The sequence below is a fragment of the Nicrophorus vespilloides genome, unplaced genomic scaffold, assembly GCF_001412225.1.
Source record: "Nicrophorus vespilloides isolate i.1.1-1 unplaced genomic scaffold, Nicve_v1.0, whole genome shotgun sequence".
Lineage (NCBI taxonomy): Eukaryota > Metazoa > Arthropoda > Insecta > Coleoptera > Silphidae > Nicrophorus > Nicrophorus vespilloides.
The window spans coordinates 2263-19050 of NW_017098826.1; the positions used below are offsets into that span (position 1 = coordinate 2263).

At 39.8% G+C, this 16788-nt stretch overlaps 5 protein-coding genes and 1 long non-coding RNA gene across 6 annotated transcripts; 1 reads left to right on the forward strand and 5 right to left on the reverse strand.

Moving 5' to 3' along the window:
* Positions 1 to 288: 288 nt before the first annotated feature.
* On the reverse strand, positions 289 to 3242 carry LOC108563306 (V-type proton ATPase subunit B). The gene is made up of 4 exons (XM_017921938.1): positions 3094 to 3242; positions 1932 to 2219; positions 1034 to 1878; positions 289 to 968 (listed from the first exon to the last, which is right to left on the reverse strand). The coding sequence occupies exons 1-4, from the start codon at positions 3182 to 3184 to the stop codon at positions 702 to 704; spliced, it is 1491 nt and encodes a 496-aa protein (XP_017777427.1). The 5' UTR covers positions 3185 to 3242; the 3' UTR covers positions 289 to 701.
* A 1208-nt stretch (positions 3243 to 4450) lies between these two features.
* Positions 4451 to 10224, forward strand: LOC108563307 (4-hydroxybutyrate coenzyme A transferase). The gene is made up of 6 exons (XM_017921939.1): positions 4451 to 4786; positions 8328 to 8490; positions 8553 to 8782; positions 8844 to 9281; positions 9344 to 9577; positions 9687 to 10224. Exons 1-6 carry the CDS (start codon positions 4615 to 4617, stop codon positions 9869 to 9871), a joined length of 1422 nt encoding a protein of 473 aa, XP_017777428.1. The 5' UTR covers positions 4451 to 4614; the 3' UTR covers positions 9872 to 10224.
* A 496-nt stretch (positions 10225 to 10720) lies between these two features.
* Positions 10721 to 12516, reverse strand: LOC108563302 (TGF-beta-activated kinase 1 and MAP3K7-binding protein 1-like). The gene is made up of 4 exons (XM_017921936.1): positions 12086 to 12516; positions 11673 to 12019; positions 11356 to 11612; positions 10721 to 11303 (listed from the first exon to the last, which is right to left on the reverse strand). The coding sequence occupies exons 1-4, from the start codon at positions 12400 to 12402 to the stop codon at positions 10881 to 10883; spliced, it is 1344 nt and encodes a 447-aa protein (XP_017777425.1). The 5' UTR covers positions 12403 to 12516; the 3' UTR covers positions 10721 to 10880.
* A 216-nt stretch (positions 12517 to 12732) lies between these two features.
* On the reverse strand, positions 12733 to 13567 carry LOC108563305. The gene is made up of 3 exons (XR_001891087.1): positions 13487 to 13567; positions 13063 to 13234; positions 12733 to 12854 (listed from the first exon to the last, which is right to left on the reverse strand). It is a non-coding gene; the product is annotated as an uncharacterized LOC108563305 (long non-coding RNA).
* Positions 13568 to 13784: 217 nt separating this feature from the next.
* LOC108563301 lies at positions 13785 to 15043 on the reverse strand. Its single transcript, XM_017921935.1, has 4 exons — positions 14978 to 15043; positions 14835 to 14923; positions 14702 to 14775; positions 13785 to 14646 (listed from the first exon to the last, which is right to left on the reverse strand). The coding sequence occupies exons 1-4, from the start codon at positions 14985 to 14987 to the stop codon at positions 13785 to 13787; spliced, it is 1035 nt and encodes a 344-aa protein (XP_017777424.1). The 5' UTR covers positions 14988 to 15043.
* Positions 15044 to 15083: 40 nt separating this feature from the next.
* Positions 15084 to 16167, reverse strand: LOC108563303. The gene is made up of 2 exons (XM_017921937.1): positions 15812 to 16167; positions 15084 to 15571 (listed from the first exon to the last, which is right to left on the reverse strand). The coding sequence occupies exons 1-2, from the start codon at positions 16060 to 16062 to the stop codon at positions 15103 to 15105; spliced, it is 720 nt and encodes a 239-aa protein (XP_017777426.1). The 5' UTR covers positions 16063 to 16167; the 3' UTR covers positions 15084 to 15102.
* Between the last annotated feature and the right edge of the window lie 621 nt (positions 16168 to 16788).

The following is a 16788-nucleotide window of genomic DNA, read 5'->3' on the forward strand; positions in this document are numbered from 1 at the left end:
AAAACAAAACATCCGTTCACCATGGAGATAAGAAAAACAAAATTAATTAAATAACAATATTAACAGACGAATTTCAACAATGCCTACTAGGTGAAAACTATTGTTGTTAAATCTCGAATCAATTAATTAATTAAACAAATGGAATGTTCTTGGACAACTTTTTTTCTTCTTTAAACGAGTTTAACAGAATTATTAATTAACTAATTAATAAAAAGGTGATTTTAAAATACTGAGGAGAAAAAAAAAATATACAATGCTAACAATATATATTCAATAAGTATATACGTGTTTTGTTTTTTTGTTTGTTTGTTTTCGTAACTATGCGTAAAGAAAAGATATAACTATAAGAGAATATTTATATTAATTTAATGTACAGCATTCCCTTGATTCTTTCTTAATTCGCATTTCAACGACAGAAAAGTGGAGCATTTCTGTTGTCGCGTGTACTTAACATTTGTTGTTGTTGTGTAGTGTGTGTGTGCACAATTTACAATGAAACCCATATTTTTTTTTTGTACAAAATAAATTGCGAATAAAATTGCACGAAAATTCAAACAAATTTTTTTGTTGTTGTTGAGTAATTACATTACTTACAGATACATTTACAACTTACTTTGTGGGGAATCTAAAATAAACAAAAAAAAAATTATTATTATAATAATAAATGATAAGAGAACATCTAGTTTTAAAGAAAGAGAAAGTTAGTGACGCGAATCCCTCGGGTAGAATTCGGCCAGGGTCGAAGCCGGGATACGCTTGAGCATCTCCTTGGGGAAGATGCGGAGCAGTTGCCAGCCGATGTCCAGGGACTCGAAGACGGTGCGGTTCTCGTAGTTGCCTTGCGTGATGAAGTTCTTCTCGAACTTCGTGAGGAACTCGAGGTAGAGGAGATCGTCCGGGGTGAGCGCCTCCTCGCCGACGACGGCCTTCATCGCTTGAACGTCCTTGCCGATGGCGTAACACGCGTACTGTAATAGTGAAATTGAATGATTATTAGGTGAATTGTTTAAATTGTTGTCTTTGTTGTTGTTACCAATTGATTGGAGACGTCAGAGTGATCCTTCCTGGTCATGCCCTCGCCGATGGCGGACTTCATGAGACGCGACAGAGATGGCAGCACGTTGACCGGCGGGTAGATCTGCCTGTTGTGGAGCTGACGGTCGACGTAGATCTGACCCTCGGTAATGTAACCGGTCAAATCGGGAATGGGATGGGTGATGTCGTCGTTGGGCATGGTCAGAATTGGGATCTGGGTGATGGAGCCGTTCCTGCCCTCGACGCGACCGGCACGCTCGTAGATGGTGGCCAGATCGGTGTACATGTAACCGGGGAAACCGCGACGGCCGGGCACCTCTTCGCGGGCGGCGGACACCTCGCGCAGAGCCTCCGCGTACGAGGACATGTCGGTGAGGATGACGAGCACGTGCTTCTCGCACTGGTAGGCCAGGAACTCGGCGGCGGTGAGCGCGAGACGAGGCGTGATGATACGCTCGATGGTCGGATCGTTGGCCAGATTCAAGAACAGACACACGTTCTCCATGGAACCGTTCTCCTCGAAATCCTGCTTGAAGAATCTGGCCGTTTCCATGTTCACACCCATCGCGGCGAACACGATGGCGAAGTTGTCCTCGTGATCGTCGAGCACTGATTTGCCCGGCACCTTGACGAGACCGGCTTGCCTGCAGATCTGCGCGGCGATCTCGTTGTGCGGCAAACCGGCAGCGGAGAAAATGGGAATCTTCTGGCCACGAGCGATCGAGTTCATCACGTCGATGGCGCTGATACCAGTTTGGATCATCTCCTCGGGATAGATACGCGACCACGGATTGATGGGTTGACCTTGGATGTCCAAGAAATCCTCAGCCAAAATTGGTGGACCTAGAAAGAAAATCAATTACAATTCTCACAAATCATCAACGAAAAACACGAACCTTTATCGATGGGTTTGCCGGAGCCGTTGAAGACTCTCCCCAACATATCCTCAGACACGGGAGTCCTCAGAATATCACCGGTGAACTCGCACAGCGTGTTCTTGGCGTCGATTCCGGAGGTTCCTTCGAACACCTGGACGACGGCCTTGTTACCGCTGACCTCGAGCACTTGCCCCGACCGAAGAGTTCCATCGGCCAAACAGAGTTGCACGATTTCAGCGTACTTCGGGAACTTGACATCGTCCAAGATGACCAAAGGACCGTTCACACCGGACACAGTCTTGTAAGCTAAAAAAAAAATCAATCAATCCTTTAAAACTTTCTCAAATACCTTTACCAAATCACTCTTTAATATTCACAAAGCATTAACGATTAAAATCTAGGTCGGATAAAAATTCATTTCAATATTAAATTGAAATAATTGTTATTGAATTGCTGGTTAAAATCACATGCTCAATTCACTAAAACTTGATAATTGACCAAATCCACCCAAAACCATGTGACTTGTACAGACATCTACGCGCTTATGTAAAACATTGTTTGTTCCCGTAAGCAATAAAACCGAATTAATTTACACTGTTTAAACAACGTTACGCAACGAATCTCCTCGAGATTCTATAATGCAATACGACGATTCTTCTCTATGAACAAACATTAAAAAAGAAGCAATTACACTTCATAATATTATCATGTGATCAATACTGTCCTTTCAATGCAAAGAGAACGCGAGGATTTTTTTTTTAAATGAAAATCAATGGAAATTATGTTGATAAACTGTGTAATTAATCTAGATTGCTGTATGTATGGTTTTGGGGGATGCGAGGGGTTTGGAATTGGGTGAAAATCGTATAGGATCGGATCGAGGAGTGGCTGTCATGGGATGTCACATGATCTTGCGAACAGCTGATTGGTGTTGCGTTTTGGCGAGGAAAGCGAAGATATTGAAATCCACCAGAGGAATTACGCTTTGAATTACGATTACTAAAGGGAATATTGAACGAGTGGTGGAGTGTTGGATTCAGATGGTTAAAGGATGGATCTTGTGACCTAGATAGTTTTGTTTCGGGAGGGTCACCATTGACCCACACCCTTCGTGTGCGCGTAAAAATCTGAACAAATTACGAATATGTAAAGGGTTTCAAGATTGCTGTTGTAAACTTACTCAATCTCGGCTGAGAGATGAAATCCCTTGAAACGGCGAGGACATGCTCCTTGTGAGCCTGTCTGGCGTTCAGAGTGCTTGGATACGACATTTTTCACCACACGTCTTCTACAGTCTGACGAATTCCATCAACTGCGAATGCCTAGTATTCACGTGCTGTCATGTGACGACGACTCGCCGATTTCTCCTACCCATCGATAGAGGGGGGGCATATGCATTCAACAAACTGCTAAACGACTCTTTGTCAATCAGTTAGCATCTTTTGTGGATCGTCACATTTCTTCCTTTCCTCCAAATTATATATTTTTGAATCTTCAAGCAAAAATTACACTTTTTACGATTCAATCTCCCACATTAACACTCACCAAAATCACCAGTTAATCTCCAAATCCAACCCAATAATGCCCTGAAAATTCAATCACAATTAGAACGAATTCAGCAAAGCACAGATATAATTACCTAAACTTGACATTCAAACGACAACAGCAGCTCCATCTGTAAGTCAATTAAAACACAAGTATTAATTAACATTATTATTATTCTAATTACGACGCGTTAAATTACAGAAGAAAACCTCAAAATTCAAAAAATCCTTTGCGATTACAACTGCGATTTAATTTTTAAATAATAACGATTTCAATAAATCAAGTTACACAATTCATTGATTACGTAAAAAACTTAATAGCTTACGTGCTTTCTTTAATTACTACACTTGATACTGGCTGACTAAAGTTATACAAAATATCGTCTTACCGATATTTAAAGTTGCCTACTCACTCTACTTTAAACAATATCAATACGAGAAAAAAAAAATGAAACTGTTATGTTGCTAGGGGAATAAACAAAAATTGTTATTAGAAATAGCTGAGAAGAAACGGAAATGTGAGTGGAAATAATTTGGTGAGTGTTAAAATTAATTTATAGAAATTATTCTACGTTCAATTTCGATTTATAGCGTGAATATGGGCAAATAATCAATTTGTTTATCGATTGATTGATTGATTGGGTTGAACAACAATAATTATGGAAAACCGATGATAAACGAGTCCTTCCGATGAGATGGAAATTACATGGAAACGATGATTAGAGGAAAAGCTGATGATTGCGATTAAGGTAAGTTTTAAACAAAGTTGATCTAACGTTTTAAACTATTTTGGATTTAAGGTTACATGTATGTTCGGCAACTCAACGAACACTTTTGTATATGTTGAAATGCATACATTGATTAAATATTAATATGGAATTGGATGTAGATCTCTTCCTTTGGATCGTGATCGTTCCTAGATGGAGTTGAATGGAAACTTGTTGGATGATGTAGTGGGAGAGGAATGAACGGAATCGGTGCGCCGAGCACGATGCGTGCGTGTAAACTGAAAACCATTTCCAATTGGAGTGCGGTGCTGGCTGGTTTGGGCCAGGTATCCAGAGAGATTCGGTAACGCGAGACACGGAGGAGAAGAGAACAAGAGATCACCTTGTTGTTTATTGTTGTTTTTTTTGCTTTGCAACGAAAACGAAAACATGGCTTCAGCGGCTGTGAACAATGTGTCGAAATTCGGGAGTTTCTTGTCGCACATCAAGAAGATCAGCCCGAGGACGTACTATACCTACGTCAATGAACCTGCTCAACCCATCCCCGGAAAGGAGCCGAAATTCGTTACACCCGACCAGGCCTTCGAAAAGCTCCAGTCAGGTAATTTCGAAATGATCCGATTTTTTTATTTTACAATTGATCTTTAAAAAAAAATGGACCGAGACACATAATACAAGCGGGGGTGGCCTTTTTTTTTTCATCAAGATCATTGACACCCCCCGCGTCTCTGTGTAGGAGAAGGAAGTCCTAGAAACGTTGCCCTCTGCGGCGCGAATTTTCGTAAACAACGGAATCTAGGACACGCGCATCAGCCCACTTAATTATCTAATTTTGAAACCGTCCCATCCTCAAAATCATCAAACCCTTGCAATTAACTTCATTTTTTTGTTTGTTTGTTTTGCAACAACATAATTTAATCACCGAAGAAGAAAGGGTTTAATGCTCAAGGTTTACTTGAATTTATGTAACCGTCGCTCGGCAGCATTACATAAAGTTGCCTGCTCTCGCTTTATCAAAACGGAATGACCTTTGTAATTAAACTGCTGGCTGTACTAGAGAACTTTGAAGATGGACTCTGACCCCATACATTTGTTTAAAACTCGAAAAAAAAAAGATAGAAAATAATAACATAAGTAAAAATAAACAATCGACTAGGATAATGATAATGTCGATTACAAAAAGAAAACGCCACGTTTAACATCTCCAATTTTCAACAACATACGCCGTGATTGCTACAACTACATTTCATGAATTTAGCAACGTGAAATGATTTATATAATGCCGATGCAATTTACGACGTATTTAGAGACATTGCCTTTTCTCTCGTCACGAATAATTTAGACAAACACTGGATAAATTGCAAGGGCAAACAATAGGTTTTGTGTGTGTGTTTTACATTTAACGTTGAACGCGAAATTCGGTTACGCAACGCGAATCAAATGATTTTTTTGGGAACAATGACGTTCATTTAATAATAAATGCGCGTTATCTGCCGTTTACAAAATGCGAGAGCATCAATATTTGCACGTAATTTAATTGGTACAATGTTAATGTCTACCATATGACTACTTCTACTACAGCATGATTATAAATTTGATTTAGGCTAAGTTCGTTAATTGATAAGATAATAGAAGGACTGAAACGCATTAATTCGCGGTTCATTTGGAGCGAGCGAGACGGAACACGCGCACTTTGTTTTACGTGCGTAAAATGCGCGTTCTGGTCGATGTCCAAAGAGGCGCGCGCGAGTTTTGTTTATTATTACGAATATGTAAATTACGTCAATTGCGATTCGCCCCCCAAAAAAACATTGCTGGAAATAGAATTTACTTAACACGAAAAAATAAGTTAAAATTCTAATTTTAAATCTATTGAAAAATTACATAATCGATGAGTGTACATTTTTATGGAACAATAAATGTACACTCATCGTGACGCGATGAAAATTATTACTTTTTCGTCAAGTACAGTGAACTTATCGATAAACACTAAACATATCAAAGACTTAATAACGAAATTATCATAATATTTAGTGTAATTGAACGCATCTAGGATTACTTTCGATTGCTTTTGTGTGATAAAATGATTGTGATGTGGACATAAACGCGTGTTTACTTTAGTCGACTTAGGTGCAGCGGTGCACGTAAATTTATCGCACTAGAAATAATACAAAGTCATTAATCGCTTGATACTAATATTTCTAATGCGATAAAAGAAAAACGAAACGAAATCAAACATCATATTGTGTGTGTACTCTCTCGATCAATAGCAAAGTGTATAATTTCTGTTCTATGTAATTCTCCTATAATATCTAAATTAATCTCGATAACTTTAATAGTTTTAATTATTGTATTGAATACTGAATTATACGCTTTGCATTAATTCCTATTGATCAAAGCATTAAACTCATCAAAACACTCATTACTTTTACGTGCTTACTTTACAGTTCTAGAATATCGAATACAAAAATGTATATTTCAAAACGATATAAGAATGTAATTTTACATGTTTTTGTTTGTTTGCGATTCATTCGAATATCGAAAATAGTTGCGCTCCGTTCGAACATAATTTTGGCCACAGTTTCTTCGTGTGTGTGTGTATAATATATATTAAGTCAAGTATTTATAGATACAATGATTATATTTGGCGCCGTATCGGTGGTCCGATGATGCGAATCCCAATGCCGCAATCTACACACACTCTCTTCTTTTTTATTTTTATTATTTATATTTGTATATACATATATATAATTCGAAAATATATAGCGAATTGATGAAATATGAAACATTTAGGAGAATCCAGAAATATCTTTAAATTCAGTTGCCAACAAACAAGAAAAAAAAAAAGAGATTGTATTGAGATTTATAGCGAAGAATTACCACTTTTACAAAAAAATGTAACTGAATAATAATTGGTTTGCTTTTTAAATATTTTAGTGTTTTTGAAAAATATGGGTTAATTCTATTATTAGATTAGATACATTTTGTTTGATAAGTCTGTGAGAGACTCGAGAGTAAGCGGAAATATCTAGTAAATGAGTTTTAAACGTATCATGAATATATTTTGTTTGTGGCATGTCTAGAGACATTTGAGATTAATTCATCATGATTTTATGTTGAATTCGTCTCAATCTATAAATATGTGTAAGAGTTTTGATGAGTTTATTGTGTTAAGTTGTAGAATCTATATAGTTTGAAAAAAAGTATCGTGGTGAGAGAAAGAAACAAATATGCTGCAAGTTCGCGTGTTTAAAATTAAAACCTGTTCAAGTTTTGCTTCCGACCGTGCAGCGACGGCAGCAGTTACGTAACGAATGTGACTTATTTGACTCAAGGGCATTTCTTTTCTCTCTTTCTCTCTCTCTATATATATTTTTCAAATTACTTCTGTGTATTCTCTCGCTCTCTCGTATCAGTTCACTTATGCATAATGATTGTAATCGTACGATTTCGGATGACTTTATTTAATCAATTGCGACACATGACTTGTTTCGTTGGATATATATGTTGTTTACAAATCTAATAGACAAAATTGAGTCATATATAGATATTTAATTAAATGGAAAATTCAATAATCATTGTGTAAAGTGCAAACCGATTTAGAATGCATGCGCCTAGTACATATTTTCTTTTTTCCAAGAAGCAATTGACTTGAAATTGTCGGTAATTTAAATGTTTACATATTTGATTATCCAGTGAATTGGAATTTAAAACTAGTTAAATTTAGATGTTTAGATTTTAATTTGGAATTATGCAAAAATTATAAATTTTATAATGAGCGTGTTGCATATTCATGTAGTCAAGATTTTATGTAAACACGATCACGTAATTGTTTCATGCAAATATACGAGAGTGGCGAGAGAGAAAAAACAAAACAAAAGAATAATAATAAATAAGCAGCGAAACAAAAGGGTATCGATACTTGCGCGCTCTTGATAAGGTGTTTATATGAATGCGTTGGATTGGTGAGATAAGAGAGAGAGAGAGAGGAGGCCTTTGTCGAAATGTTAAATATAAACATGAATCGTATTACGCGAACTTGAAAACAATGCGAGTTCAATCAATAAAATGAATCTAAATCAATATGTGTATGTATGTATGCAATATATACCTGTGTTTTAACATGTGTTTTAATATTACAGGAAATACCGTTTACATCCAGGGTGCGGCTGCCACCCCACTCGTCCTGATCGAGGCTATGACAAAGTTCGGAAAGGAGAACAAACTCAAGGATGTGATGGTATGCCACATGCACACCGAAGGACCGGCTCTGTACTGCGATCCATCGTGCGAAGGCATCTTCAGGTAAAAATTGTCATATTAATTGTTTGTGTTTATTTGTAAGTACCTTTCTAATTTGCTTGCAGATCCAATTCGTTCTTCATGGGCGGAAACGTACGCAAGGCTGTCAGCGAGGGTAGAGGTGATGCCATCCCCATCTTCCTGCACGAAATCCCGTTGCTCTTCTACAGGAAAATCGTCAGGCCCGACATCGCCCTCATCCAGGTCTCCCCACCGGACTCGCATGGTTTCTGCAGTTTGGGTACCAGCGTCGACGTCGTCAGGTCCGCCCTGCAAAACTCCAAATATATTGTTGGTCAGTATTCTACGATTAGAATTTTTGAACAAAGTTCTCTTACCGTTTGCGTTTATTTCAGCTCAAATTAATCAGCAAATGCCGAGGACTTTCGGTGATGGCATCATCCACATCAGTCACATCGATTACGCCATCAAGACTGACATTCCGCTGCCAGTGCACGGAGGTCGTCCATTGAGCGCCGTTGAGACTCAGATCGGCAAGCACATCGCCGAGAACCTGATCGAGGACGGCGCCACCTTGCAGATGGGAATCGGCAACATCCCCGATGCCGTCCTCTCTCAGTTGACCAACCACAAGGATCTGGGTATCCACTCGGAGATGTTCGCCGACGGCGTCGTCGAGCTCGCCGAGAAGGGATGCATCACCAACTCCATGAAGACGAAGCACAAGGGCCGCATCGTCGGCTCTTTCCTCATCGGCACCAAGAAACTGTACGACTTTGTCGACAACAATCCCTTCATCGAAATGTTGACCATCGACTATGTGAACAACACAAGTACGTTAGAATTTGTTTTTTATATTGTAAGATTTGTTTTATAAGCTCTCACCTTTTCGCAGGGGTCATCTCCGAACAGCCAAAGATGACTGCCATCAACTCGGCCATCGAGGTTGACATCACCGGGCAGGTCGTATCCGATTCCATCGGAACAAGAATGTACTCGGGCTTCGGTGGTCAGGTGGACTTCATCAGAGGCGCCGCCGAAGGTTTGGACGGCAAGGGAAAGCCAATCATCGCTTTGCCATCCGTCACCAATAAGGGCGAAAGCAAGATCGCCATCACCCCGAAACTCGGTGAGTGCCAAAAGTTTAGCTGCAGGCGCCGCTCGCCGTTTGCCAAACGATTCTGCTAGTCGTCTAGACACATAGCACATTATTTTTATTTACGTTCTCTCATCCTCAGGTGCCGGCGTCGTCACCAGTCGCGCCCACGTCCACTACGTGGTCACCGAGCACGGAATTGCCAATTTGTTCGGCAAGTCCTTGAGGCAAAGGGCGCACGCCCTCATCCAGATCGCTCATCCAGACCACCGCGCGAACCTCGAGAAGGCCGCCTTCGAGCGCTTCAAGTGCATGCCATCCGCCTAGAAGAAGAAAACAAAGATGATGATGATATTAATAAACACACAAAAAGCAAAGCAACAACAAAAACATCAACAGCAGAAAAGATTATATAGATTCAAACTAGTGCCTATACAAACACTTTTCTTTAAACGTTTACATATTTTGTAGATATGTGAAGAAAGCAACAAATATTCCACACAAAAACAAACACACGCATACAGGATTATTGTAAAAATTATGTTTAAGTTTTTAAAATTTTATCTCGTTTCGTTTACCTTTGATTTCGTTGTTATCTCTCTCTCTCAATCACCATTAGGAAAATTATACAAGGTGTATCAAATATGATGTGCGCGCTGCCATTTATAAAATTAAGGATTAAAAAAAGAAATATATAATAATAATTATTAATTAATTAAATAAATAGTTAAAATTTTGATAAAATTGTACAATCATATTAAATGCATAGAAAACTACAAACAAAACTAATAAACATTTGTACTGAAATGAACATGCACCGAACCTTTTATTTCCATCCCTCTCGCACTTCTTTCATCATTTACTATTGGAAATTAACGTTTTTCAATTGGAAATTCGTGATGTGTATGTTCACAAAAGTTATTAGATTAGTTTATAGACATTAAAAGATAGTATCGATAGTATATGCATCCTCAATAACTCTCTGGTATCTTCTAATGTTATTTAATCATTGTTTTGCCAATAAATTGTAAAACCACTAAAGTTTGCAACTCTTTGGCTTTACAATTTTATAATTATTTACAATAAATATTATTTGTATTCTCATTAGAATTATACATTCAAGTAAAAATGAGTATAGAAATAACATTTTTATCATTGTAGATAATTACTATTCGATATTACTTTAAACATTGATTGGGATTGAAATAATAACAACAATGTGTTTTCTTTTTTAACAAAATAATTGGATTAAATATGACTAGCTAAGCGCAACAGTAAAATAAAAGAACGGTATCACAATTTCTTCAGTTTAAAAATGACCGCTGGTCATCATCACCTAGAGATCGAGGCCATCGGGCAGGGTGCCTTTCGCTTTGGCCAGCTTCACGTACTTGTAGAACTCGTTGCAATCTACGTAGCTCTTGATTCGCTCGTTGGGCGTCGCAACTTTCTGGGCTTTAGCTGTGGATACGCTCGAAGTGCCGTTGTGGGCAGAGCCGGCTGTCGTATAGGTGTCCGTCAGTGTCGAATGGGCACTGAGCACCGTGCTCGAAACGATTGGGTTAAAGGTGATCGATGGAACGGTGGGCGATTTCGCGTTCGGCATTGGATAGTTAAAATTCCTTACGATCAGCGTGATGTCTTCCCGTTTCATGCCATCATTCGTGAACGAATCCGTTACGTAGGAGTCGTGGTGGAGGCGAGCGACTTTATCCACCACCGATTGAGCAACGCCATTTAGAGTTCCTTGCACTCTGAACTGGAAAATTATACATTATTATATATATATTAGGCTAAATAATCTAAAATACCTGTTCAACGACGCACTGAGCAATATATTGATTAGTTTGATCCGTAGTCTTCGTCTCTTCCACGCATTTATACAATCCAGCGGACATGAGCAACAGAAACCTGTGGCTTTCCTCTATTGGAATCCCTCCGACGATGTCCGGCTCGGCAATGATCGGCTCATGTGTGGCCATAGCCAGATCCTGCATATCTTTGTATTCTCCTTTAATAAGATAATTGCCCAAACATCTGGTAGCCGACTGATTTCCAATAACACAACCTGCAACCAAAAACAAATAATAAATACGACGCAGACCAACCAAACTCCATAGAATATTACTTTCTCTCATTTTATCAACGTTAATTCCGAATTGCGAGAGCCTCAACAGTTCGTCCTCATTCTTCAAATCGTGATCCACCGTTAATTGCTTAACACGCAACACATAATTAGTATCGGTGTAGCACAGAAGAACACGGCAGTTCCCCACGTTCGCCACGTACAATTTCCCATTGTAAATCAAGGCTATGGCAACAGCAGTCCCCGAAGATAGCTCGGAATTGATACCCATCATCTCTTGTGACTCTTTAAAAAAAGGCGCCACCTCGGGAATATCAAAAGACGCTCTTAGTGCTAGCAAATCAAGCACTGAATCCATATAAGATTTCTCCACCGACAGAAAGGCTTGCCTGAAATATTCAAGAAAAAAAAAATTTACATCACAGTACAATGATTAATATCATTGATTTAGTCACCTCAATGCGTCTTTGATTTCCTCATCACTCATAGAAGGATTCAGCTGGCCGAAGAGCAATTCCACTGGCATCCTCTGCACACAAAAGTCCACGGCTCGCTGACCTTCATTGCCATCGAAGATACCATACAGAAACAGATTCTCAGCATCCAATTTGGTGTGGAAATTTCTGTCCTCGAAGGAGTGCTCCTCCTGCCTGTTGCCATCCTCCCTGTAGACCTGATTAGTGGAGAATCCCACACCCGACTGCTTGCACACAGGCAGATCGTCCGTCCACGATTTGGACTGATGAGATGGGACGTAACGTTGCGAACGCATCTTCTCCAAGGATGATTGAAAAATTATAAAAAAAAAGCAAATAAAACTAACAGAAGAGGTTAATAAAACCGTTCAAACTACGCAAACTATATCTGTCAAACTGACAGCACGATAGTATCAAGATTCATTGAAATTTATTAAAATCTTAATTTGAAATTAAAATTTTTACTAAGTTTCAATGAATATTTTTTTGTAATTGATCTAATACGAAATCTATTAAGCTCACATCTTATTCGTAATTTGAACACCACCATCTAGTGGCGCCTTTAGACGATTTTCGGAATTCAAATGAAAATAAATATTCAAATATTTAAATTGCCTCACCTTCTTTAAGTCGTGTCCCCAATAGAAGTAGCCTCACAAAATTGTCTGCTGATCAACGACTAAGGAGAGGAAACTTCAGTAGACTATTGACGACACTCAATTGCCTAGCGCATTTCGTAAAATCCGCACTAAAAAATAAAAATCAAATTAATATTTAAATCTTAGCCCTTGGTATCAGTTGACTTTTTTAAAATTATATAAATTTATTTATGTTCTTTTTATTTTTTTTTAAATAAAAAAAACATTTAAAAGGTGTTAATTAATTTAAAATTGATTAATGTAAAATAAACAAATCGTAGAAATAATTGTTGATAATTGGATAAAGTATAAACTCACCAAATATAAAGTTGCTCAAAATCCTATATGAATTGACGAGATTCTGGAATAAACGATGCATGATGGGTTGCGCACACTTCGCTGCCGAAAACCGGACTGAAGTTGCTGTCGATTAAATCCCCCAGTTTCAGCCATCAGCGCCACCGCCGAGCTGAGCGGAAGCGTCATGGAACTAAAAAAATATTCGAATTCGAAAAAAAAATATGCAATTATTAAAACGTATTTGATCGAATAACGGATTAATTAATCCAAATAAAGTGTTACAATTAATACAGAAATTTATAATTTATAAGTACAAATTTAGAATGTAATCACGAACGGTTTAAAATTCGAATTATTTATTATATTTTATTTGTTAGATATTAAAGAAATAGCACAATAAAGTCGTTAGTATAATTAATTAAGGCTAAGTGCAAAGACTCACCGATTGATTGGTCCAAAATTGATTAATTTCATTGCATAAAATCCGGAGAAAAGCAGGAGCGACGCGCACCGTTCGAAGCACAACACCAGACTGAAGATGGCGACGACCGCAACTTAAGCCGAGACGCGAACCTTTTCCGATCGACCAATCAGAGAGCAGCACGTTCTTGAAGTTAGCTGCAAACGGATTTAATTTGAAATTTGAATACAAAATTGCATAAACACAATTAGTGTATATTAATTAATTTAATAATTGAAATTTGATATCGTTTATTAAAACAGGACAGAGATAAGAATTTCTATTGCATCCTCTTCATCTTTTCACCCAGCAGCACGTGCATTTCCTTGTCCTTCTCGTCCATGTAGGGTTCGACGCCCGAATTCGCGTTTCCAATGTACGTTTCAATCGAATGAAGACGATCCAACTCCATGTGAATCTTCTTGACCTGATCCTTCCTCCACTCCGACAAGAAGTTGAGCATGTTCGATTTGGACGCGTTCGCTTCGGTTCCAACTGCGCCGCACGATTTGCACGACTTCGAATTGTCGAGTTGAATGTTCGACGGGGTCCTCGTAATCATGTCCATGTAATTGATGGAAAACGGAACGTCCCTCTTCACCATCACATCCGACTTTTCGTTTTTAACCGATCCGGTGGATGCGGTCTTCCAGCTGGTGCCCGATTCCTCTTGCAGATTGGACCCTTTCGAAGCGTTTTTGGCCGGCGTAGAAGTGACCTTCTTCTTGTCCTTCGACTCCTTGATGAACTGCACGTCGTCGGCGAGCTCGGCGTACTGAGCGATCAGCTCGTCGGAGATGACATCCAAGCAGTACTCGACGTCAGGCGAGTGTTTGCCTTTGAAATCCCTTATGGTGTCCAGAAACGCGTACGCCCATTGCAGCTGATTGATCCCCAAGGGTTTCCGGTACTCCTCGTGCGAGAACAGACTCCACACAACGGCGATGGCGTGATCCAACTGTATGTAGAACGGCGGACATTTCGTCGTCTTCAACGAGATTGGCGCCGCTCCGGCCGTCTGAAGAGCCGGAATTCGAAACATGTACGGCATCGGGGTGAAACACTCCGCTTTCGAACTGATCGCGGGAAGCTTCGGCTTATGATCTTGCTGTATTATAGTCTTATCGAACTCCTTGAACGATCTGAAATAGTAAATTAAAGATTTATTACTAGTAAAAAAGAATAGAAATCACGTACAAATCGCGTTTGCTGTCTTTCCTCCCATCGGTATCTCTGCACGTCGTTAAAGGCAATCTAACGTAGGTTTTACTCTGCAAAAATCAAGGAAATTGATACAAAAACAATCAAATTAATTGGTTCTAAATCTTACTATAACTGTGGCATCACCAGGACCGTGCGTTTTAACTGTGCTCACAATCTTGCTGGGGCTTTGCGGGACGTCAACTGTTAATGTCTCGGCTGCAAAATCTCAAATTAATCAATACATTTCTTTGCAATCTAATTATAACTTACGTTCGCTCATCGTGGCTGCTTTAATTGTGTGTTTTTTTTTTGTTAGAACGGAAAATTTTGGATGATCTTAACTTTTTTTTGGTAATTATTTGTTAACGTCGGTTTTGCGAGGAGAATGACGCCTGTCACTCGGCGACGTTAGTGGACTTGGCCTTCTCGGATGTGAGCACCGTGTACCCGCATTCCGTGCAGTCCTTCTTCTTCGCCAATTTCCCCGTCTTCAGCTCGATGTGATTGAGGAGACTCTGCGCGTTCGGCGGAGTGTTCGCGTCGTCGTCGGTGACGCACTCGAGGAACGCTACCGTGGCGTCGATGTACTCGTCGGGAACCGGATTGTCCGAGGCGAGCATCATCACGGTGCTGATCAGCATCGACGTCATGTTCAAACTGGCCTTCGTCTCTTTGAAGGTGACCTCTGCAGTCGATTCCGCCCCGCCGATGTCGCCCTCTATACTGGAAACGTCCCAATCGGATTCCTCGATGGCTTTCGTTATGCGGAAATCGCGCGTCGTCGAATGCGACGAAGTGTTCACGGGCGTATCTTTCGTGTCTTTGCTTCCGTCTTTCTTCACGAGCCGCCTCGATTCATCCACGCTAAAAAATGAATACAATTTAATCAATTGATGGATAGATGGATAGATGGATAATAGATGGATAGATGGATAGATGGATAGATGGATAGATGGATAGATGGATAGATGGATAGATGGATAGATGGATAGATGGATAGATGGATAGATGGATAGATGGATAGATGGATAGATGGATAGATGGATAGATGGATAGATGGATAGATGGATAGATGGATAGATGGATAGATGGATACCAACTCACCAAGTCTTGCTGTGCTTCTGTTTCGTTTTGCAACAGCAAGTGTGCTCTGAAAGTTCCGGCGGCACCATAACTGTCAAAGCGTTCATCGCGTCTTGAGGATTCAACACTTTCAAATAACCCCCGGGTCTCGGCGAAGCGTCAACGACGACTCTATTACTCACGTTCGCATTCTGCACGGATCCGTTCTTCGAAGACGAGCTTTTACCGCGCTTCGCCGCCGAATCCACGCTGGGTTTCGCGCTCATCGACATGATGATGACGACGCGCGTTCTTCTTCACTTCCAATTTTGACGTAACGAAATTTTGTTTTTTGTCAATTTTCTTTTGTTTTCCCGTTTTTTGAGGGAAATGTCAAAATCGCGTCATCGCAAAAAAAAAACACGTTAGGTAACTTATGCAACAAAATTCAGCGAAATGTCCAAGAAGATTTTAATACCGGAAGGATTGATAGATCCGAATCAGACGACCGTCATCGAAATCCCGTACGACGTCCAGAAGATGGAGACGGTGGTCGCCAAACCGTACTTCGAGCCGAACGCCGAAGCCGCAGGAATCGTTCATCCTGCTGCGTACGGGGAAGCCCCTGACTACTACTACTACGATGTTTACGACAGGCAATTCAACAGTTATCCACCGGTGTACGATACGAATTTGAATTGCATCGAAGAGGAGGATCTGCAGGAGAGCGTTTACGAGGAAGACGTAGTTTACACTGATTACGAGCAAACGAAAACCGCTTTGAACACTTGTAAGTAAGCGACGAGAATCGTTAAAGTAAACGTTAAATTTCAATGTTTTAAGGTTTCGTCAATCCCACCTACAAGATGCAACCGGAGCATCATTCCGTAAGTCGATATCCCGAAGCTTTGATAAATTAAAACAGATCTTTAAGGCCTCTTCAGGTGGATCACGAGTGCGCTTACAAAGAGGACGAGACGAAACTGCGAAAGCCGTCGAACGGTAATTTGGCGACGAAA